The sequence below is a fragment of the Gobio gobio genome (genome assembly GCF_949357685.1).
Source record: "Gobio gobio genome assembly, chromosome: 2".
Taxonomy (NCBI): Eukaryota; Metazoa; Chordata; class Actinopteri; order Cypriniformes; family Gobionidae; genus Gobio; species Gobio gobio.
In genome coordinates this window covers 7,807,678-7,831,151 of record NC_137098.1, presented here as the reverse complement: position 1 = coordinate 7,831,151, position 23,474 = coordinate 7,807,678, and the positions used below count along the sequence as shown (strand labels likewise).

The window sequence follows — 23,474 nt, the reverse complement described above, 5'->3', positions numbered from 1 at the left end:
GTTATACTGAACAGTGGGACAGTTAGACTGAACAGTGGGGCAGTTAGACTAAACAGTGGGACAGTCAGACTAAACAGTGAGACAGTCAGACTAAACAGTGAGACAGTTAGACTGAACAGTGGGGCAGTTAGACTAAACAGTGGGACAGACAGACTAAACAGTGAGACAGTTAGACTAAACAGTGGGGCATTTAGACTGAACAGTGGGGCAGTTAGACTGAACAGTGGGGCATTTAGACTGAACCGTGGGACAGTTAGACTAACAGTGGGGCAGTTAGACTGAACAGTGGGACAGTTAGACTGAAAAGTGGGACATTTAGACTGAACCGTAGGACAGTTAGACTAACAGTGGGGCAGTTAGACTGAACCGTGGGACAGTTAGACTGAACAGTGGGGCATTTAGACTGAACCGTGGGACAGTAAGACTGAACAGTGGGGCATTTAGACTGAACCGTAGGACAGTTAGACTAACAGTGGGGCAGTTAGACTGAACGGTGGGACAGTTAGACTGAACAGTGGGGCATTTAGACTGAACCGTGGGACAGTTAGACTAAACAGTGGGACAGTCAGACTAAACAGTGAGACAGTTAGACTAAACAGTGGGGCATTTAGACTGAACAGTGGGGCAGTTAGACTGAACAGTGGGGCATTTAGACTGAACCGTGGGACAGTTAGACTAACAGTGGGGCAGTTAGACTGAACAGTGGGACAGTTAGACTGAACAGTGGGACATTTAGACTGAACCGTAGGACAGTTAGACTAACAGTGGGGCATTTAGACTGAACCGTGGGACAGTTAGACTAACAGTGGGGCAGTTAGACTGAACAGTGGGACAGTAAGACTGAACAGTGGGGCATTTAGACTGAACCGTGGGACAGTTAGACTAACAGTGGGGCAGTGAGACTGAACAGTGGGACAGTCGCATTGTGGAAGAAGAAGAAGGTGCAGGTGAAGACAGTGAAGAAGAAGCCAAGAAGGTGAAGAAGAATAAGAAAATGCAGAAAAAGAAGGTGCAAATGAAGATGGTGAAGAAGTAGATACAGAAGCAGAAGAAGGTGGTGCCGAAAACAAAGGTTAAGAAGAAGAATGTGCAGAAGAAGAAAGTGCAAAAAAAAGAGGTAGGTGAAGAAGAAGACGACTGTGCAGAAGAAGAAGAAGAAGCAACAGCAGCAGCAGAAGAATACTTGATGTGCCTTGCATGTACTGTAAAAAGAGTTTTAGTGGGACTTTAGTAGGACAATGGGAGCAAAACTTCTAGAGATACTCACTCTTGTGAGGATCCAGGCTGGCCCGTGGATATCATGCCCTGCCAAAACTAGAGAATTAGATAAATCAATAGACAAAAAAACACAGCCCATCCACACGCATACAAACCGTCTGTGCACTCTAGATACACGAGTTATCACATTGCCATTGAAAATTGAGGTGTACTATGTGCCATGCAGTCTAGTTATCTTGAGTGTGGCATTAGTGGGTTTATCTGATGAAGGCAGGTGATGGGGGCACAGCTCTGAGGGTGTGTAATGGGATTGGACCTGACGCAGGCGGCCCGGTGGCCAGCCGTGTGGCTGAAGTAAGTGTACTGATAGGTGGGTGCCAGAGGGCGGTCTTACCCCTGCTGCTCCGGGGAAGGCAGGACGCGGGATGCCCGGAAGACCCAGTTTGTTGTGGATGGCTGTTGCAGAGACGATCTGAGCCGAGGACATGGAGGCCATACTCTGAAGAGCTTTGTCCTTCACGCTCTGATCCTTTAATAGCATTTAAAAAAGAAATTAGAACTCAGAAAGGGATGGACACAGTGAGCTAGGGGTTAAACTGTTTCTGCAACAAAACACGGTTCGTTGCACACGTTTGTATCATGGTTCATCTCATGTCTTGCAAGTCTGAGACCAGTCGAAATGCTTTGTATTTATTACAAAAATGTACACTACCGGTCAAAAGTTTGAAATAATTACGATCTTTTATGCTTTTGTTTTAAAGTTTCTTATGCTCACCAATGCTGCATTTGTATGATCCAAAATACAGTAAAAACAGTAATAAAATTGTATTACAGTTTAAAATAACTGTTTTCTATTTGAATATAGTTTAAAATGTAATTTATTCCTGTGATGGCAAAGCTGAATTTCCAGCAGCTATTAATCCAGTCTTCACATGCTTTCCACAAAAATATTAAGTGTTTTCAATATCAATATCAATAAATAAATGTTTCTTAAGCACCAAATCAGCATATTAGAATGATTTCTGAAGGATCATGTGACACTGAAGACTGGATAAATGAGAAATAGAAAACAGTTCTTTTAAAGTTTAATGATATTTCTGAGTATTACTGTTTTTTTCTGTATTTTTGAACAAACAAAAAAACTAATAAATAAGAGACTTCTTTGAAAAACATGTAAAAAATCTTAATTATTCCAAATGTTTGAGTGGTAAGGCAAGCACAAATTAACGGCATAACAATTGCGGTGAAAGTTGAATAAAATTTTTTTTTACTATTCACTTTGTAATTTTGTAATAAAATAGAAAACAAATGCAATAAAAAAATTTTAGACCCCTTATGAATCCAATTCAGTGATGTTCACTGCGATAACAGTAATAACAGGTTATCCTGCAATAATGAAACTGAATATTTGTGATGCAGCGGTCTTAATTAATGATCATCACAAACAATGAATGTGTAAAAATATTTCTATATTTACTGAATCGAAACTGACCACAGAACCGTGATACGAACCAAACCGTGAGACATTTGAAACAATCACCCCCCTGCATTGAACATAGGACAATAAAGCAGCCCACGCACTCACACACAAAGACCACAGACAAGAAAGCATGTTAAAAGATTCTTCAGAACTATAAAGCCATTGATCTTAAGAGGAATGTGCTAGCATTAAAGACGGAAAGTCTGAAAAGAGCGAAAGCCTCCAGTGCAGGGAACGGGAGATTATAATGTTTCATATATTTGATGTTATATATTCTCTTGCAGCTCCTACATTTCTAATAAGCTGCATTGTGTCCGTCGGGAATAAGGGTTAAGTAATATGAACTTTCTTTTCTAAAACTTTTCTAAAATCTCCTATCAAGGTCACACATCAGAGAAAAGGGCCTGAAGTACATCGCTTTCTCCTTTACGCATCCTCCTTTTTATTTCCACAAAGACGATATCTGTATATAGAGTTTAAATAACTCAAGGAATGTCTGTTCATAAACTGATTTCCAAAAATGCTGCTAATTTAACTAACTGAGCTAAAGTGTGTATGCCTAATTTAAAAGGTAAACACTCCACGTGGTTGTTGTTTAGTGTGCATGGCCATATCAGGATGGAAGTCCTGCCACTGATCATGTTAAACAGCCAGTGAATGGAGCAGAACTGCATTGAAAAGAGTGAAAAGTGGGCATAAGCTGAGGATGAACATGCTGGGAGTCGTGGTTCATGTATGAGAGCGTGAGAGCTGGCTTAGAGAGAGGCAGAGAGACTCGGAGCTCAAGCAGGTGTTTAGCAGCTGCTATACAGTGACGGCGACACGTCGATGCACAGTCAAGAGCACTGAGAACTCGTACTTACCATGCTTGTCACCTAAATGCAAACAAACAAGGTTACATTGTCAATTTTCAATTCGCACTTTTTGGCAAGTTAATTCAAACAATTTATAAGTGTGCGGAGAGACTTGTTAACAGATTTATAGATCAGATTTACAGATTAATTCCTGCTGAAAGACCAAGATAAATTGTGTTTTGGATGCAGGTTTCATAAAGGGTTAGTTCACTCAAAAATTTAAATTCTGTCATTAATTACTCACCCTCACGTCGTTCCAAACCCGGAAGATCTTCGGAACAACGTTTTTGATCCCCTGATAGACAGCAATTTAATGAACACTTTCAAGGTCCAGAAAGGTACTAAAGACACTGTTAAAATAGTCCATGTGACTACAGTGGTTCAACCTTAATTTTATAAAGAATTTACAAAATTTACAAAAATAATGACTTTATTCAACAATTTCAACTCGTCTGTGTCATTCTCCTACGCAGTTGACGTAGTAAATACAGTGCATTGCTTCCGATTTTTACGTCAGAATGGTGACTCACCATTGGCCAGCTCCTGCTCACACGCATGCGTTGTGGTGCTCATGTGAACAGCATCGGCCAGGGGTAAGCCTGCGTTCTGACCAGCTATCCGGACAGGATTAGTTTTACAGGGGTAGATGGAGTAATGTAATTTTACCACATTTTTTATTTAATTTTCGTGCCTCTGACTATTAAGTGGTTTCAAAAAGTTTTGTTCTTTTTTTCCTTTTTTTTTATCTGAATGGTAAGCAGAAAACACTTGAGGTTTGCCACAGGCTTGTCCCGCCGCTTATAACGCAACTGAATGCTTTTTCAAGCTCCTCCATACTTGAAAAACAGGAAATGTCGGAATATTTACGTACATATTTACAGCGGGTCTATTTGTACGGGATTAGTATTACCCAAGGTAATTTTTCTAGATAGTTTTACAGAAGGTAAAAGTCGGCATAATATTTACTGACATTGTCAGTAATGATTACGGAGATGGCACATTCAGACAGGACTAAAATAACTGAGAATCTCGGGTAATAATTGCTTTACCCCACCTCTCCAAGTTAAACTAATCCCATCCGAATAGGGCAATTGTTTAATACTATTGTCGCTATTTTTGGGGGGTGAGCACAAAAAGTATTCTCTTCGCTTCATAACATTAAGGTTGAACCACTGTAGTCACATGGACTATTTTAACAATGTTTTTACTACCATTCTGGGCCTTGAAAGTGGTAATACCGTTGCTGTCTATAGAGTTTTCATTTTTGGGTGAACTATCCCTTTAAGTAGTTTAATTTAGTTAGACAGTTTCCACCAAATTTCACCAGCTAACACCGTGCTCACACAGCCTCGTATGGCATGTTGCGACTTGTATTTAGACAAAGCTAAAGTTTTTAATTTTGACATGGTACACTATGGTCATTTTATTCCTTCTTTCCGTCTAACATGGAATTATTTTATTTACAAATATCATGAATTGATGACTATTAAATATATTTCTGTCATGACAACTCCCGGAGAGATTGGCATGGTAATGTATTTGGTCTTGGCGGAATAGATCTGTTACGCTGCTGCAGAGCAATTACCTAGACTTGCTACTGCCAATACATTCACAGACATTGCTGTGAAACATGCTGTTGCAGCTGCATAAGATACATGAATTAAACCCTTGTAGCAGATCTATACAGGTGGAGCTGGGGAAGGTGTAGGGTTTCTAAAAGCGCGCTGCAGACTGCTAACAGCAACACTACCGGTATTTGTTTTTAGAGTGTTACAACAGCAACCAATCAGCTGCGCTATGAGATAATGATCCCCAGGAACTAGGGACTTTGGGGTGATACTCTGTGTGTTTCGACCGGAGGAACCGGGGTCTCAATAAAGTTACAGGTAAAGATTTCCCCCTCAAAACATCGCAAACTTGTGTGGTTGAGTATAGCTCTCAACAAACATCAAATAAAGAAAAATCAACAGGGATCAAAAATATCAAAGTAGTCCACAGAAATGTATGCCAATTAAATACTGCATGTTAACATTATTAAAAATAACAGCTTTTTGTTGTAGCTATGTGCAAAATAACTATAATATGACATTACTCCATTAACGACAGTCCTATATTTTTGAACCAACGACAGAGGTGCAACCATACTACAGTTTTGTCATGACTAGCTAGCTAATTTCTTCAATGATGCATCATGCTATGGCAGTTAAGCAGCGAGTCGTGTCGTTGTACGGTAAGCGTACCCCTGATTGGTCCATGGTTAGGTTGCGTGCAGCTTTGACGCTTTTAAACGACAGAATTAAAGTCACCACCTGCTGGTGAAGAGGGTGCTTGCCAGCACAGAACTAGTTCTAACCATCATAAACTAGAATTGAAATTGATGCTGGTCTTTTCATCAGGGATATATCACAATGACCGAAATGTTGGTTAGATAACACCCCTTTGCTGTATATTACTAATTAAGAATATGAAAATTGTGAATTCTGAATCCTTTTTATTTTATAAATGTGATTTTGATATGCTATGCCCTCTGAAGTCAAACTGAACATGCTAATAGTAAAACCAAGATTAAGGACTCAGTGTGAGCGCTGGTCAAGCAGATGAACTGCAGAAAGCATCTTTAGGGAAGATTTATAGCTGATAATATGGCAGTTTGAGATTACTGTGGCTAGGGTTTCATTACAGACCAGCTCAAAGAGGGGCACCATAATGACAGTCATTTCAGTCAACATGTCTCAGATAAGAGCACACTGGGCAGGTTTACTATAATGCTACGCTGCAAATGGCAGGAGGGAGCTCAAATTCTTCCCCGCTCCTGATTTCTAATTTGCTTTAGATGAGAGTAGACAGAGACCCATACAAAAGCTGGCTGTTTTTACTCAGGCAGCCGCCAGTGTCCCTGAAAGACCAGCCATTCATGGCGGAAATGCACACAGACGCTCCACTAGGCACACACACACGCACACACACACATACACTCGCACACAAATGGGGGAGTCATTAATCTATCTGAGTAAACTGGGAACTGTGGAAAAGTGTGCTGGTCAAAAGGAGTTAGTCATCACCTCACAAAAAGAAAGAGAACAAAACAGAAGGAGACGGAGAAGTCAGACCAACCTCAAGGTCTTTTCAGTAAACACAGACATTAGGAAATGACCCTTGCAGATGTATCTTAAATGACGGGTCAATTTATTATCAGATTATCCCTTCCACAAAAGACACCTTTTTTTGTAAGCCGCAGCCTTTGTGGATGAGATGCATTTGATGTAAGGTGATTATATGCAGCACACTTTGCTGTTTATATGGCTGAATCACACAGAGGGAGGGGGGGGGGGGGGTGTTTGGAAATGGTAGGAGAGAATGTGGTGGTGGTGGGGGGGTGATTTCAGTAGTTTCATTAATGCAGCATGAGGAAAGCGTTTGACGGCCAGTGGGTTATTGAAAAAAAAAGCCAGGAGAAAGAGCGAGAAGAGAGGGGAACGCCACAAAAAGCATCTGAGCGACGGCCCTAATGGGGCTCTTTGGGCCAGACTTCTTGTGCAGAGCGTTTGGGAAGAACAGATGACCTCATTAAACTCCAGGAGAGATAAAGGCAAAGCAGTGCTCGGTTTACTCTAGACTGGCCTCTTCCTGTAGTCATGTGGCCGCTCGTGTTGTTTAAGCAGTGACCAGAATCCTGCTGAACTCTGACCTCCAGCTCTCAGCCACTCTCACCAGCTGAAGCATACTGCCAGCATGAGACACTCCACACACGACACACACACACACACACACACACACACACACATGCAAACACGAGAAATGCATTCATGTGACCAGCAAAGTGCATTGTGCTTTTGAGGCTTTTTGTCATATAATTCATTCTAGTAGGCAACTGTAAGGTTGATGTCCTGAAAGTGTGACACACTGTGACTGTGTCACTATCAAAACATCCTGACACATACACAAGTAACACTCAACCAATGGCGTTAGTTTGGGGGCAGGGCTAGATGTCTGCCTGGCCAATTGCAGACACTGTTTAGGAAATCTTAGGAACCTTAAGGTACGTTTACACGGCAATGAAAAGTTTTTCATTAGTGTTTTTCACATACAGACGACAATGTTGTCAAAACGATCGCCGTTCACAAAGATCTGGAAAAAGCGCTGTATTATGCAGTCCCACCAGGATTTCGCAATATTTTTTGTGGTTTTTGCGATCAAAATGACTGATTTTGTGCTGGTAATTTACAGACATTTGCAGGGATTTTTTTTTATTTTATTAGGATACCACATTTACCATAGATGCACAATAGTCATACATGACAATAGAACAAACAAAACGCATACATCTTGTTTATTTTGGTATCTTACAAAAAAAGGCAGAGCATGATCACTCATGCTGCGTTCACACCAAACGTGAATAGAGCGTCAAAATCGCGTCTACCACGTCTAGTTGGATCTTTTCATTTTCATTTTCATAAAAAATATATGAATCATTAATAGCCACACAAATGTGGTCTAGGCAACTCCTACATTATCTTCACTGCATGTACCGTATATAAAAAAAATTATTAAAGTTATGAAACTTCTCTTTGCCCTCAGTCAAAACGATTTGGCAGACAATAAATTATAGATTCATGACAAAGATCGCTCGTTAGATCCACACAAGACGAACCACTTCAGGACATCAGAGCCAGCGGCAGACGTCAGAAGGACTGGACGAGCAAAGGCTGCTCTCGCTGGGGTTAATGAGCGCTGAGCTCCCGGTGATCGCCTGGATCTCACAACGTAAAAATGCAAGATAATTTTTTTTAAATAGGCGCTCTCTTTATAAATAAGCCACAGATTTAAGCTTTAAACAACTACATTCTCACCTGAAAAAGTCTTAAAACTACATTTTGTGACACAATAGTAGTATTTTTTCTTATGCAGGGTTTCCCATCACGTTACTTTACCACGTGACCGCAGCAAGCAGGCTCCTGATTGGTTAACGCAGCACGGCTTGACGCCAAAGTTAAAAATTTTCAACTCGGGCGTCAGACGCGAATCCGCTTCAAACGCGTGAATGCACAAAAAGCACCAGTCACGTACATCAAGTCGCGTCAAATTTGCGTCATTCGCCGCAAACTGTACACACAAATGAGGTGGAATTGCGCCGCGAGAAACACGTCCATCGCACCGCAGGACCTCCAGACGCGCAACAACGCGCCTTTCCATTGACTTAACATTGAAATCACTCGTTCCTGGTGCTCTATTCACGTTTGGTGTGAACGCAGCATTAGGGAGGGAAAAGTGACCAAAATATTATAAGTAAACCATCGCTTTCACTTTCACACAATCCAAATACTGTGTCCACAATGTCTGTATCCTTGAGAAAATAATGCATTACAGCTTTAAATAAATTAGGGATTATATAATATTATTTATTTTTTTAGATTATTTTGCAGTGAAATGACAAATTATGCAGGGTCGCAAAAAAATGGGAAATTTTGCTGATTTTGCGTTGTATTCAGCGATCGCGGAAACACAAAAAAACTGGAGGGACTGATTATTCTGCCAGGCCAGTAGGTGGCGATGTAACTTTGTAAATAAACACTACACCCCTATAGACTGAACACATAATACACATGCGCATGATATCTCTTTTTTCACAAATTTATGTTTTTGTAGTTTACATGGAGACGGTATCATTTTGAAAAAAAAAAAACGTGCTCTTTGAAACCCGTTTTCAAAAGTTTGCATTTTCAGGCCCACAAAATGCCATTGGCGTGAAAATAAATGGCCAAAACGCATCAAAAGTTTTCAGTTTTTAGTCAAAAATGGTGTTGTGTAAACGCCCACTTCTATTATTTTCACAATTCTGCAATTCTTTTAATTTGGTGACATTAGCAGCACAGATATTACAAACTTCACTTTTCATATTAATCTTTAACATTGTAATCAGAAACAAATTAGATTTGTATATTGTTTTTATATGTGTTATATAAATATATTTATATGCACGATATCATTTTATATCTACCATAAATTAATTGATCATTATATATGTTTTATAGAATATTTCCTTACACCATAAAGATTTAGTTTGTGAACTTCTAAAAATGCTATCCCCAAAATTACAGGGATGGAAAACTGGGATTTATAAAACCTCAGTTCCAAGTCGGCGAGCGGCAAAATTAGCTGCATTACGGAACAAACTTAATAGTTGCCTTTTCTCTCCAGAGCTATAGAATTTCACATCCATATTAATTTCCAAAGCATATGACTCTTCTCAGGTTTGCGGCATGTGCCAACTGTTACTGCACCCCTGCTATATTTAACCAGAGTCGGCATGGGACCTATAGCGTTAGGCTCAGAGCACACACGCACTTAGTGGTCAGTGAAACACAGAGGAGAAAACGGCCACCGATGAGCATGAAAGGAAGATGCACATCGGGGACGGAGTACAGGCGTTGAATTATGTATGCTAAACAGGCCGTCGCATGCGAGGGGATCTAGGTTACAGGAATTAGAGCAACAAGGCATTCACAGGAAACAGGAAGTGAGACGCATGGCAACCACAAGCCCAAAAGCAGAAAAGCGCATACCTTTAGCTTGGAATGAAATTCACGAGATTTCCTTCTGGCAAGAACCTGAATGTGACTAGACACCTGCGGGGTAGGGGAGGGGAGGAAAACAAAGGAACAGCCTGTAACCATGGCGATGAAAAGCCCCCCTGCAACTGGGCAGAGCCAGACGTACCTTGATGGCAGCTTGGATTTCTCGAACTTTCTTTCTTGCTAAGACCTGTATGTGACTAGACACCTCCGTTTTTCAAAACAAAACAAGAAAAGCAAACAGAAAAGAAAGCAATCAAGAATTACAGACATTTTTAACAAGTCAAACATTTGGCTTTAGCTCGCCTTTCGCTCTGCTTCGTTAAAAGGAAAGCGTGGTTGACGGCCGCCCAGCGCACCGGCCCGCTCACCTCCTCACTTAAGTGAGCTGATTAAGGAGGATGCAGGCTTCTTAAGCACATTAAGACAGCGCAGATGTGATCTTCTGTGTACTGAATGAGAATGGCCACGTCTAGTATTCTTCGGGGAGGAGAGGGAGAGCGGCCGTGCGGGCCCCGGGGCCCTTTAACCGCTGCTCTGCATATTCCACCAAGTCAGAGATCTGTTTGTGAATTATGTACTAATGGTGTATTAATAGTGATGTGAGGTGGGAGGTTGTGTGATGTTGTAATGAGGCTCTACTCCGAGGGGTAACGTCGAGAGCGTTCCTCGTCTTAATCAGGCCAATCACACACAAGTGGCTTTTGAGCGGGCCTCGCGTTCAACGCGGCGTTAATGAGGTCGACGGTCTCCGGAGGCCCGCCGCTCTCAACTCTCCAGCCTGGCAAAGTCACATTTACACATATCTCAGCAGCACAAGTGGTCCTTTGACCTTTCCAAATTAATTACAACAATCACTTCAACGGTTCAGGCTTAGCCAAATGAAATTACAATGGGATTGTTGTGATGTTTCAGCGTTTGGGTTCGATTTCTGGACTTTTCACTTTGCTGCGAATTTGAGAAGTGTCCTTACATAATATTGTCCCCGTAGGTTTATGCCATTTCTTCCATCAATCGTTAGGAAATCACTTTATGTAAAGGTATGTTCTGGGTTAAACATAATGTTAGCTTTGTCGACACGATTTGGGGCATGCTGCCGATTACAAAAGAGCCCTCAGTTTGTAAATCAAATTTTGAAAAGTGTTCACTGCACTTTACTAGTTGTAGGAAATGCAACATTTATACTATTAAAGTCGACTAGTCGCTTATGGCGTCTTTAATAAGCCTGAACCTCGAGCTGAGAGTCGAACGCAGGTTCCTAGCAAGCAATAGCTGCCATTTCACCGTCTCGGTTAACTATAGACCCGATATAGTCCGGCTATCAGTGACCCACTTCTAGCAAAAATAGCCTTGAATTTGGTTACATGTCGTTTTTGCCAAAATAACTTGATGTGTGATATTCCATCATGTAAGCAAAGTCAACAGTGATTACAAGGTGTTTGGTTTCTTTGACATGTTCATGTTCTCGGTGACTAGTCTATTCTTGGGCTATGATTAGACGCCTATTAAATTTTCACTGACAGCCCAAATTTTGTTTTGTTTCAGCCTAGAAGTTAATGCTATTAAACACAAAATTGCTTGCTGGGTTGCCTTTTGCACATCTATGGCATATGAAGCAGCGCTGTTGCTTCTTCATAACAGCTTATTTTAATCAGTTCTTTTGTCTTTTGGTCGTTATATTTCTCACAGATTTACCACCAGATGCAGATAAAGTTGCACAGTAAATGTTACATTTATATGAAAGCATTAGTGAGAGAGCGATTGCGTGTGAATGAATTCTACTGCCAGTATCTCTCTACTAATAGTGAAGCTGTGGGGTTTAGTTACTAAGAAATATATGATAGAATTTTTCAGTTTCTAAGCAATTTTATTGATAAATCACAGAACAGTGCTGACAATACATTTCTGCGCTACTGAATGTTTCTGTGTGTGTTCGTTACAATGCAGTAGCGTATTAGTTTAGAACGACGATTAAATTACGTGTACTGTTTAAAACATTCATTCACCCGATTAATATTGAGCATCCAGATGGTATAATCAAACATATCTTGGAGCGCTCTCAGAGTACGCATTTATTTGTCACTTTAACTAATGGAAACACAGCGTAAATGTGGACTTCAAACATTTCTTATCCTGTTGCGCCCTCTATAGGCCATGATCAGCAACTAGTCGACGTCAAGATTAAAGGGCCATGGTAGAGCAATTAATTCGACTAGTCTGTGCAACTCCTAATAGACAATAGTCAATATTCAAAAATACTAGACTAAAATAAGGTTAGCTTTAACTAACAATGAGCAATACATTTGTTACATGATTTATTAATTAACCGTTGCTAACTTTAGTTAATAAAAATAATGTTTTTTGATTCAATTAAATGTATTTTTCATTGTTAGTTCATGTTGACTAATGTAGTTAACTAATGTTGTAACATCATTGTAAAGTGTTACCAATATGTTATTGCTCAATACAGTAATTGACCAATCAGAATCAATTATTCTCGCGAAAAATGTATCTCATTCAATGGTTTGGGTTTGGGTGGATAGGGAACAAGGCAACTGTTAAATTATATTATTTAACGGTCCTAAAATAGTGTGATAATTGTAAGAGATATTCTGCTGCTGTACTGTAGTAATTCACTGTAAACACTTTTCTTGTTTGTTTTAACAAACTGAGGGATCAGAGAGCGACCTACATACTATATAACCTGGAATATTCACATATCTGGTTTAAAACAAGAGGATGTCTTGTATCATGTTCCCTGTCTGCTGTAGTAAATCTATCTGATAAGAGCTTTGAGACATGGCCCCTCAAAGTGTTAAAGCTGCACCAACACATTTACAGTAGATCACCAGATGACAAATTACATTACAATCAAATGGAGAAACAGATTCATGGATGTAAACAGACATTTCAGATCTGAACAGGTCATCATTAAAATTGTGTTAGCTAATGTGTGAGTGAGTGTGTCAGAGTGTGAATGAATCATCTGCCGGCTGAGCCCAGCGTTCAGGGTCCGTCTCTTCTACAATCGCATTAGCGTTCTTGCGCCCAGCCTGAGCATGCTGCAAAGCGTCATGCTCCTTCATGAGCGGCTATGTGTGTGTGTGGGTACAACCTAATGTATGTGTGTGAGAGTAGGGGTGGGCACTGGGCAATAAAGACATTTTTTCAAGACAATTGGTGTTTCAATCTCCTCAACTACCTAAAAGCACAGAAAAACCAACAGGTGACCCTCAAATTCCTGTTTCACTCCGTTAGCCGAAGCGGCACATATTTCTTCAGTGTTCTGAAAAGAGTGTTTTCATATATTTTGAATGCAATCACACAATGTGATCACACAAAATACTTGTGCAAACTATTCATTCATTGTTACAAGGTAAATCTTACTGAATACAGATATTTTCAATAGTTTACAGTAGTTTCAAGTGGTCAATTTTATTATATTTTTAATATTCTTTTATCTATGAATTAACATATATATATATTAGTGCTGTCAATCTATTAAACAATAACTAATTAATCACGTATTTGTCTGTAATTAATCGAGATTAATAGCACCTAGCATTAAAGTTTTTAATAGATTTTTATATTTCTAATAATTTCACATTTAAACTCCAAATTGATGAAGAAACCACATAAAGACAGTAGCCTATATTTTAAATATTTGTTTAATTGCATTTTATTATGAAAGTAGGCATCACTCATACCAATACAGCTACTGATGTCTCTATGAAATAGATTTTTTTCTCAATTGTAGACATTAATTATAGCCATTCAGAATTACAGTATAATTGAAAACTATCAATTGTAACATGTATTAGACTTTAATAAATACAACAACTTTTAATTTAAGTGAACTTAAAACAATCTTCACATAAACCCATTATAATAAATGTCACATTTACCTGCCCTTCAATATATCAGGACTCATTTTTTGTTCTATTGGCCCAGTCAGACCAGTTCAGATTTTTACTTACACTGTCAAATTGCACAAAAAAGTTATTGTTTTTGTTGTTTTTGACCCATGTAACCTTGTAAACAGTGCTTTAAGATTTCCAGGTAGGTCTAACAGGTAGGATATATAGCCTTTAGAAATTGAATAAAGAATAACTATGTTAATTCATATATAAAAGTATATGAAAAATATTATAAAATGTACCACTTGAACCAAAACTGTAGCTGTAAACTATTGAAAATATTTTACATAAAATATGAAAGTATTTTGTCTGATCACATAGTGTGATTGTTTTATAAATACAGTGAGTGAGGGATTTTCTTTTGTTCTTTGATTAACATTAATGACAGACAGCAATATGTTTTAATAGGCTGCTGTCACTTTAAGACTTGCCGCACAAGATGCGGATCTGACACGCATCCCATTTTCTCACAACTCTTTACGTTCATTTAAGACTTAATTTAACTAATTTAAAGGACAACTCCGGTGAAAAATGAACCTAGGGGTAATTAACACATGGTTACCGAGTAGATCGTTCTCTGGGATGCGTTTTCATGAAAATCGAATGTAAAGAGTTTTATCTCTAAAAACAGATTAGCTTATAACGCTAGTCTATGGGGCATATAATAAGTAAAATGAAATCGCTAGTTAATACCACTAACAAGGCTCAAAATAGCCTCACACTAACACGGTAGCATAATGAGGGTCCCTACATGCAAACTCGACGAATCGAGCCACGAACGCTCAGCTTAGCACAGCGTTCGTGGCTCGATTCGTTGCGACAAACGGGCATTTTGGCATAATTGTTCATAATTGTGCATTCTCTTTTCTGTCTTATCATGCTTGAATGGTTTAAAAGCATTTGCATGAATAAGAGCGTGATCATATAATGTAACGCTGGCAAAATATGATGGGGAAAAAACGGATGCTGCATTAATTGCATTAAATATTTTGAACACGTTTAACTGAAAAAATTAATTGCATGCATTCACTTTTGACAACACTAAATATTATATATAATATCAATTTTTTGCCTTATATCGCCCACCCCTAAGTGGATGTCTTTATTTCTGCTGTTCATTGTGTGCGCTGTAAGTTCTCTCTCTGCAGAAGCTCAGATAGCAGGCACCTTCCTCTGTTTAATGGCATGCATGCAAGACCACGGTTTCTCTTACCTGTTTCCGTGTCCTTGTCTTCCCAGTTCTGAGTTTAATGTATCGGGCAATCAGCTCATTGCGACCTAGGGAAAGACAAAAGATGTGTTAATGCAAAATGTGTGGAGATGTAATGCTATAAATTCAATTACCCTAATCAACGCAAAAATGCATGGCCTTGAGTTCATATGTATGAGCCAAAATATCTACCACCTCAATTGTTCCCACCATGCCAGCAACATGTAGCAATCTTTATCCCAGTGAATAAACAAACACGCCTAATTTAAATGAAAACTTGGCTGTGTGCGCTATTACCATAATAATAGCCCAACAAATCTACAGCTTTTCAATTTAATCTAATTTAATCCCAATTTCTTCAAAGCCTCATGCTATGAAAAGAAACAGATCCAGACATTCATATGGTTACAGCATGTAATGACAGAGAACATATTCATTTAACACACTACTGTTCTCACTAAATAATAATTAAAGCATGGTTTTGTAGTGATCTCCAATTAATGGCAGCTCTACACATTCTTGTGCCCTCGGCATTGCTCTAATTACTGATGCAAGGCACAATGACCCCTGCTTAGCCTTTTCATATGTTAATAACATACCGCCACCCCAAAACTATTACGCAAATTATAGGTAAGGAGCCACTCTAATTATGTGTCCAGCTGTAGCCAACGGTTGCCATAGAACCCTTGTTTTTTTTTTTTTTTTTATTCAGGGCCGTGTAATAAAACTAGCTTTTTAAACAGGCAACCGCAGAATTGATGTAGCTACAATTTACCACGTGTCCACCCAATTTACTTTGGAAGAACAATAAATGGTATTATCAGCTAAATATAATTAGCATAAAGAATGGCGAACATGTATATGTGAATATACACACACAAAGATACTGTATGAGGGATGCAGAAAATCGCACATAGCATGTATGAAATTTGCATAGCTGGAGGCTATTATGTGGATAAAAGATGGAAATCCTCTCCATTTTGAACTGGAACTCTGTCCCCCCCCGCTCAACATGAAACTAACCACCAGGCCAAGGCTCCGTCAAAGCACATGCTAAAATTAAAGGTAGACTTGTCGAGAAAAGAAAAAAAAAGAAGATGAGTTGAGAATGTGAGGCAGCAGATGTGTTCTGGGTGTGGAGTGGGGTGACTGGCCATGGCGGAGGCTGGGCTGAGGTCTGTTGTTTGTGAAATGGGCACACACTGAGATGGCAAAGCCGCATCATCCACCTGCTGTGCGCTGGGCTCGCTGTGTTCAGGTGGGCTGGGTAATCTCCTGAGCTTCTGCTATTAGGCACACCTGTCGTGTGAAAGGGAATCTCTTTCTCACTCGCCTCCTCTCTCTTACGTACCAGTAATTTGCTTTTCTCTCGTGAGTTTTAAAACCAAGGGGAATCATAAAGAATGATTTGGACCTGTTGATATCAGGGTTTTTTTGTACAACCATGTTTTTTACAGAGCCCCGCAGGAAAAATATGTATATCGTGGCCACTGTAGCTATGTTATATGTTAATTTGTTAGCTATGTGCTAAAACATGTGGACATGCGGGAAAAATAAATATATATATATAATTTTTCTATAATATATAATAAACTTTCTGGGTCGTTATATATATTATATGTTATATAGGCCTGTCACGATAACTACTTGATGTTTTGCAATATATCGTCCCAGATATAATTGCGATAAACAATATTATTGTCATTTTAAGACTATTTTATGCCACTGAATATATAATCCTAATATAACAGCATAATAATGCAAGTAGACCTACACACTTTCAAATGACAACCTTTTAATTCTTTAGATCATGGAAATTAAGGGTAAAAAATATACTATCCTAAATAAATAAAAAAATAATGAAATAAACATTTTCCCTTGTGAAACGGCTTTAACACTCATCATTCTGCGTTGAGATTGATATGTGCGGCTTTGGACTGCGGCTTTGAAATCGAGTCCATTTGGGCTTATTCTTCCAAACTGTCAGTAGTTGTCAGGAAAACACTATAACGCCTCAAATGGCGCCTTTTTTTTACCTGTCGATAACCACTCTGTGTATGGAGGAACTGCCCGAGAACCACTTTAGCCTCCGTCATGGAAAACATACAAGATGACAGCACAATCGAGTAAAATGTTGGTGACATTCATTATCATGTAAACATAATGGCCGATATATTGCATCACAAAAAATTATTGAGGTCATATATTGTGCGATATATCGATAAATTGATTATTGCGACAGGCCTATATATATATATATATATATATATATATATATATATATATATATATATATATATATATATATATATATATATATATATATATATATATATATATATATATATATATATATATATATATATATATATATATATTGTATTTTTCCCGCATGTCATGTGCAAGGCTTCACATGTTTTAGCACTCAATTGACTAAACAAATTATGCAAATGAGGTAGTGACACAAACACGCCAACAAAACCAGTGCTGAACACTGTTTTGTATGAAAAAAACACTATTTGTATGCCGCCCAATCTTTCTGGGTCGTTATGGGAAGGTGTGACAGACTAACACAATCTGTTATATTTTGCTGGGACTTTACTGCATCACCACGCCTGAATAGTCTATTTTAAATAAATAAAAAATGCTTGTCTACACTGCACAACTGGATATGACTGATGATAATTATAAAACTCTGCTTCTTTAATCAATAGAAAATTTACATACATGTACATACAATTCCATTTTTTCTGCCTGTTTTTAGCATGAAGTTCATTGCATCAGACAAATAAGCTAGATATGTGAATATTATAAGGTGTAATTTACAATTATAACAAGCCTAATTGCTGAAAAACAACACCGACTTCATTTAAATACTCATACCATGGGCCAAACTGGATTGCAGGTGATTAGTGAATAAGAAGGTTTTTACTCTTGAATAACAGCACATAAAAAGGTTTATAAATTTGCCCTAAATTGTCTACAAAAACACTTTGCCTAAAGTCGCATTGTGACAAACATCCAAGGGTAATGGATTATTGGAGGGGGAAAAAATGTAGGGAGGGACTTGGTTCTATGTATTGGTTTTTTGATAAGATCTATTATATGCATTTAGAAAGTAGAAGATAGAGCGCCAACTTTAACTATGAATTCATCATCAATGTCAAAATAAATCTAAAAAAGCCCCAATCAGCCACTGAATCCTTTAAAGACCAAACTCTGGAATTACCCACAAAGCATGTACATATGTCGCTATCAATATGTGAGATGTCTAATAACTCCCTCTACAAAGACCTCGTCCTAACAGGTGTGTAGCGCTCCCCAGCACAGCCTGAAGCCAATGAGTGTGCGATTCCAACATGCGTGCTTGATGCATGTGCGGGCTGAATGGATGGGCCGCTCTCTTTCTTCACGCAAGGCATTCTGTTAAGGCTATAACAACGGCGGGAGATCATGTGACCTCCAGGACAAATAAATAGCATCTGGGGATTTTCAGTTCCAGCCCACCTCCTCAGCATGCCAACACTGTAATCTCTCCCAGATGAAGCCAGGGCCTCGCCACTTTCAATAATTCACACACTGTGTACACATAACATGACAATAAGGGCATTCATGCAGACGCCTGATTCCTAGATCAAAGCTCACAAACGGCCAGCTGTAAGCATGCTTACTGCTGAATAATTCATTCTTTTCACCGCCTTGAAAAAAACCCTGCTCAGCGGGACTTGGCCAGCATGCTTTCTTTCCTGTGTTTGCCGTGCAAAACAACATTGGCAGAAAGAAACTGAGTCAAAATAAGAGGGTAAGGACGCACGGGAGGTCCTGCAACCCCAGGAGACAAGCTGCCCCCCCATTGCATTAATAAGAGAAAATACTTTGTATTTTTAATGTACAGTTTTATTCTAAAAAAGTGTGAACAGGTGCCCTGCATGTGGTTGGACTGTGAAACTCTGATTCTGGAACAATGCACAAAAAAATCCAATGCAGAACTTTTATTTAAATTATCAATAATTCTGGTTGCTGAAATGCAGCGCTGCACAAATTTGCCAAAGAAAATCATATTGTGATTATTTTGTGATTTGACAAATCAATGAGAATATCTTTGAATAATAATAAGAATAATAATACCATAGTTTGTAACAGTATATATTATATTGCCTACATATTATACATAATATTGCAATATAAATTTTACAGTTTTGGGCTGTTTAAGTTAGTTCAGTTAAAAGTTTTAATGCACTTATTAAAAATCTGGTGAGATGCTGCAAAAAATGTTTGAAATGACATACAAAACTGAATCCGGCATTCTTTGCTTTATGTGAACGGGTCCATATGAGCGCACCAATTCGGTTTAAAGTTTTGTCCATGATAGATGGATATATTCATTCGGCAGTGTGGTGTACACGAGGAGGACGGCCGAGCAGGGGGTGGGAACGGGGAGGATGTGAACTCTTGAAAGAGTTCTCCAGTTGTCAGTCAAAACAGTAGGGAAAGGATTAGGTATTTATGGCCTGACTAAAAAGCAGAGCATGAGCAAGAAGAAAACCGTCCTCTCGAGGAAAAGCCTTCCCTTAATTTCAAAGACAGCAGAGTCCATATCAATAGCTCCTAAAACAGCAGTAGCCACTCAGTGGGGCCTGCCGGCACCCCTCTTTCTAGGATTGTCCCCCAGCTGACTCTTCATTCAATTAGGAATGCATCTCCGCCCTTTGCGCCAACTCCCTCAGAGGAAAGAGGAGCGGACTCCCTCCCCGCTCCCTACTGAGAGCTGTCAGCACTCCCACCTCAATTTAGACACTAACTCATCCTCCCCTGCTCAGACTCCTCAGATATGCACTGACAGACTCTGGCCATTGAAGGCTTTCTCTGAATAGGGTGTGTCTTTGATAGCTGCACAGTCTGGAGCCGAGGTGTGACTGTAGCTGGACGTTAACTAAGCCAGAGGACAATTAACAGTCTTGGTACAAGGGTTCACCCTCTCAATACATTCGTCCAACCCTTGCTTCCTACATCCCCTTCTTGAACTGATGAGGTTTACACAGCTGCTACATTGCCCGCTACTCCCCCGCTACTCCCCACTTTACCACACATTCACTCTCACCTTACAATCCTGCATCACCCTTTTATAATTTGTATGAGGTTTTATTACCTCAACTGAGCTGTTCTCAAACAGCTCGGCACAACAAACGTTTCCTCAGTGTTTTATAGCTGTTTCATAGTGTTGCCAAAACACCCTAGAAGCAGTGAACTTTCTAATTGCTAATCACCATTAATGTGTCAAGACTCAATATCTTATCTCAGCCCACTATGACCGAGAATGATCGAGATGGTCCTCACCGCAGAACACGAGATACAGGGGCGGGTTTGGATTGGTTTTGATCCTGGTAAGCGCTCATTGTCACAGTTGTAAACACGACGGTGTTCTTCTTCCACAAGGGAGTTTGGTGTCATGGCATTTGTTTCCAGGCAGACCGCTAAAGAACGCGACACACGCGTCTCCCGGACATTCTGCAGAATTCAAACAACCATTTGAAGACTTCAAAAATCCTGAAGTGTTTCCAGTAAGTGTGCAATATGCATCAGACGTTCAACCAACGGCCAGTGGACGTGACGTCTGAGACTGAGACTACACCTACCCTAAACCTACCCCAACTTCACCCCCTGGATCTGGATTCAACCCCACCCCCTAGAATCTCGTGTTCTGCAGTAAGGAGCTACTGATGACATCCCTCATCTTAAAAACTGATATCAAACGTGCCTTGTACATTGTTAACTAATTACCTAAATCAGTGCTGGACTTTGGACCATAAAGCTCTGCTGAACAAACTAGTTGGTCCAAGCTGGTCGTTTATCCTCATTAGATGGTCCAAGCTGGTTGGTCCAGCTGGCTACGGCCAAATTAGAACACCAGTTGTTTTGTCCAAAAGAATTCCCCTTGATCACCTAAAGAAGGTAACAACAGGTCCAATCCAGCACTTGATAGTCATTAGCTTTTTGATCAACTGGACCGAATGGTAGACCATCTTGGTCAAGCTAGTTAGAGCTGGTAGACCACATTGGACCAGCTGCTATGCTCCAGCTTGACTGCCTTAAACTGATATTTCTTCAACAGTGTGAAGCAACACATGGCAACTCCCTCCTCCTCCTCACAGTTTAACTGGGATAAAACCATCATCACCAGCCCTTACATTAGCATCCCCTGTGCCCTTCAAAGCACTCAGCAGAAGTTTCAAGCTTGTCTAAATGATTGATTAACTGGACTATCAACTGTCGGAACTGGTTTCGACCTGGAAGATCAAATTGACCACCTTAGAACAGCAACAAGTCCCAGAAATGAGCTTTAATTGTGAATTCTCCATAAAGGTCTAACTCAGATAAAAGCATCATCACCCGCCCTCGCATACAGCTTTCTCTCAGCCCTAAAGCAAGATCAATCCGGTCAAGATGATTGATTAACTAACTGGACTATCATTTGGTGGACCTGTTGACCTGGTAGACCATCTTGATCAAGCTGGTTAGAGCTGGTAGACCACCTTGGAACAGCATAAAAACAGCTGTCCCAAAAATGAGTTTGAACACCTTAAGCTGGTATGAGCTGTTCTTTTTTTCTAGCAACACGTGGCAGTGTCCTCCTCCTTAAAGGTCTAACTGGGATGAAACCATCAACACCAGCCCTTCCATTAGCATCCTCTCAGCCCCTCACAGATAGCACTCCACAGGAGCCAAAGAGCCTCTGCAGCAGGAGTGTGTTATATCATTTAAAAAGACAGCATAAAATTGCCATTGATTCCACACCGAGGGGGTGAAGCAAATAAAGCCCCATCATCCTTCCTGCCAGCATGTCATAGCAAAGATGATTTAATCAAAGCAAAATCCTGCAGCTCGGCTCAGACCCCATGCCATAAACATTGTCCTCATTTATAGTTATAGCATATTAAAGCCTTTTAATGGCTTTGGTTATGTTCTTTGATTGCTAAAAACACATCACATTTTTTTCTCAGAGCATTTTAAAGCACTCATTTCCTGTTGTACCACATTTGTTTAACGCAGGCCTGACCGCACTCACATCTGGTCAGATGGACAACGATGAAGTCAGTGGATGCTGGACCGTGGCCATACAGTCACTCAGCAGTGAGAGATTTCTCACATAAATGCTCACTTCAATGGCTTCACCGCATCCAAATCTAGCATTAATCCTCAATAGGCCACAAGTTTAAACTGACAGCAGAAAGGGACAAAAATACTAAGTTTGATTGTTCTTAACATTCATTCCTGTGAGATTTCAAACGTGTGCAATAAAAGCATTCTACTTGACCACTGCTGTTCTTTCGAACAAATGTTTGTACAATGAATTGTTCTTTCTAAATTAACCCTGAATATATTTAATAATAATATATTTATGCATATATTTGATGGTGATTTGAACATTTACACTTGTACACTCAAACCAAATTAATCATACAAATGGTCAATATAACCAAATCGATTGCTAGTTAAAATACCCATTACCCAAAGACAATTTGGTATATTTTTGGGGAGTAGATTTGAAGAAAGCTATACATGTTTGGTTGCTAGTAATTTGGGATAGTAAACGTATTGTAAACGCACTCTAAGTCTGTCTTATAGTTATTGAGTAGTACTTCTGTCACTATGGACAATATACCACAAAAGCATGAATTCTTTGGGTTTGATATTCCCCCGGTGAGACCTGTGGAGACAGCAACCCTTCTCCTGTGTGCAGTACAAGACACAATGCCCCTGCTTCCCTGTCACGCGTGATAGATGACTCGAGGGTCTCCGGCTTCCATTAGCATCACAATAGACTAAACCAACAATATGGAGGCATTCACTCCAAGGGTCCCTGGCTTGCTTGGGCTGGGGGAAGGGCCAGAGTGGGGCAAAGGGAGGCAGGCAGGCAGGAAGCCTTTTACTCCCAAGAACAACAGCATTCAAGGAGCACTGCTTGCTAGGAGGGAAACCCACATAGACAGGAGACAAAGAGCAAGATTTGTGCATTGGAAGTTGAGCAGGTGACACAGAACCAGATTCAAGTGCACAACATGAGGCACAAAAAGGGAAAGGTTCATGCTAAAGTTTATCCAGATTTTCAGGATTGTGACTAATTTCAACATTCACAACTGAATATCTTACTTCAAAATAATAGTGCAAACAAACCACACAAATGATTGACTATTCTACTTAGTAAATGTGACAATATATTTG

The 23,474-nt window shown here is 39.7% G+C and overlaps 1 protein-coding gene across 6 annotated transcripts in view; it reads right to left on the bottom strand.

Annotated features, from left to right (window-relative positions):
* tead1b (TEA domain family member 1b) overlaps positions 1 to 23,474 on the bottom strand; it is a 90,209-nt gene that overhangs the window by 12,425 nt on the left and 54,310 nt on the right. For 2 of the 6 annotated variants that reach the window (XM_079837828.1, XM_079837829.1), the window contains exons 4-9: positions 15,255 to 15,319; positions 10,270 to 10,332; positions 10,116 to 10,178; positions 3,562 to 3,573; positions 1,613 to 1,747; positions 1,268 to 1,314 (exon numbers count right to left, since the gene is read on the bottom strand). In XM_079837828.1, coding sequence (XP_079693954.1) covers positions 1,268 to 1,314; positions 1,613 to 1,747; positions 3,562 to 3,573; positions 10,116 to 10,178; positions 10,270 to 10,332; positions 15,255 to 15,319 — 385 coding nt within the window. The remainder of the gene's footprint in view (positions 1 to 1,267; positions 1,315 to 1,612; positions 1,748 to 3,561; positions 3,574 to 10,115; positions 10,179 to 10,269; positions 10,333 to 15,254; positions 15,320 to 23,474) is intronic. The other 4 variants (XM_079837830.1, XM_079837832.1, XM_079837831.1 and 1 more) reach the window with 4 other exon arrangements.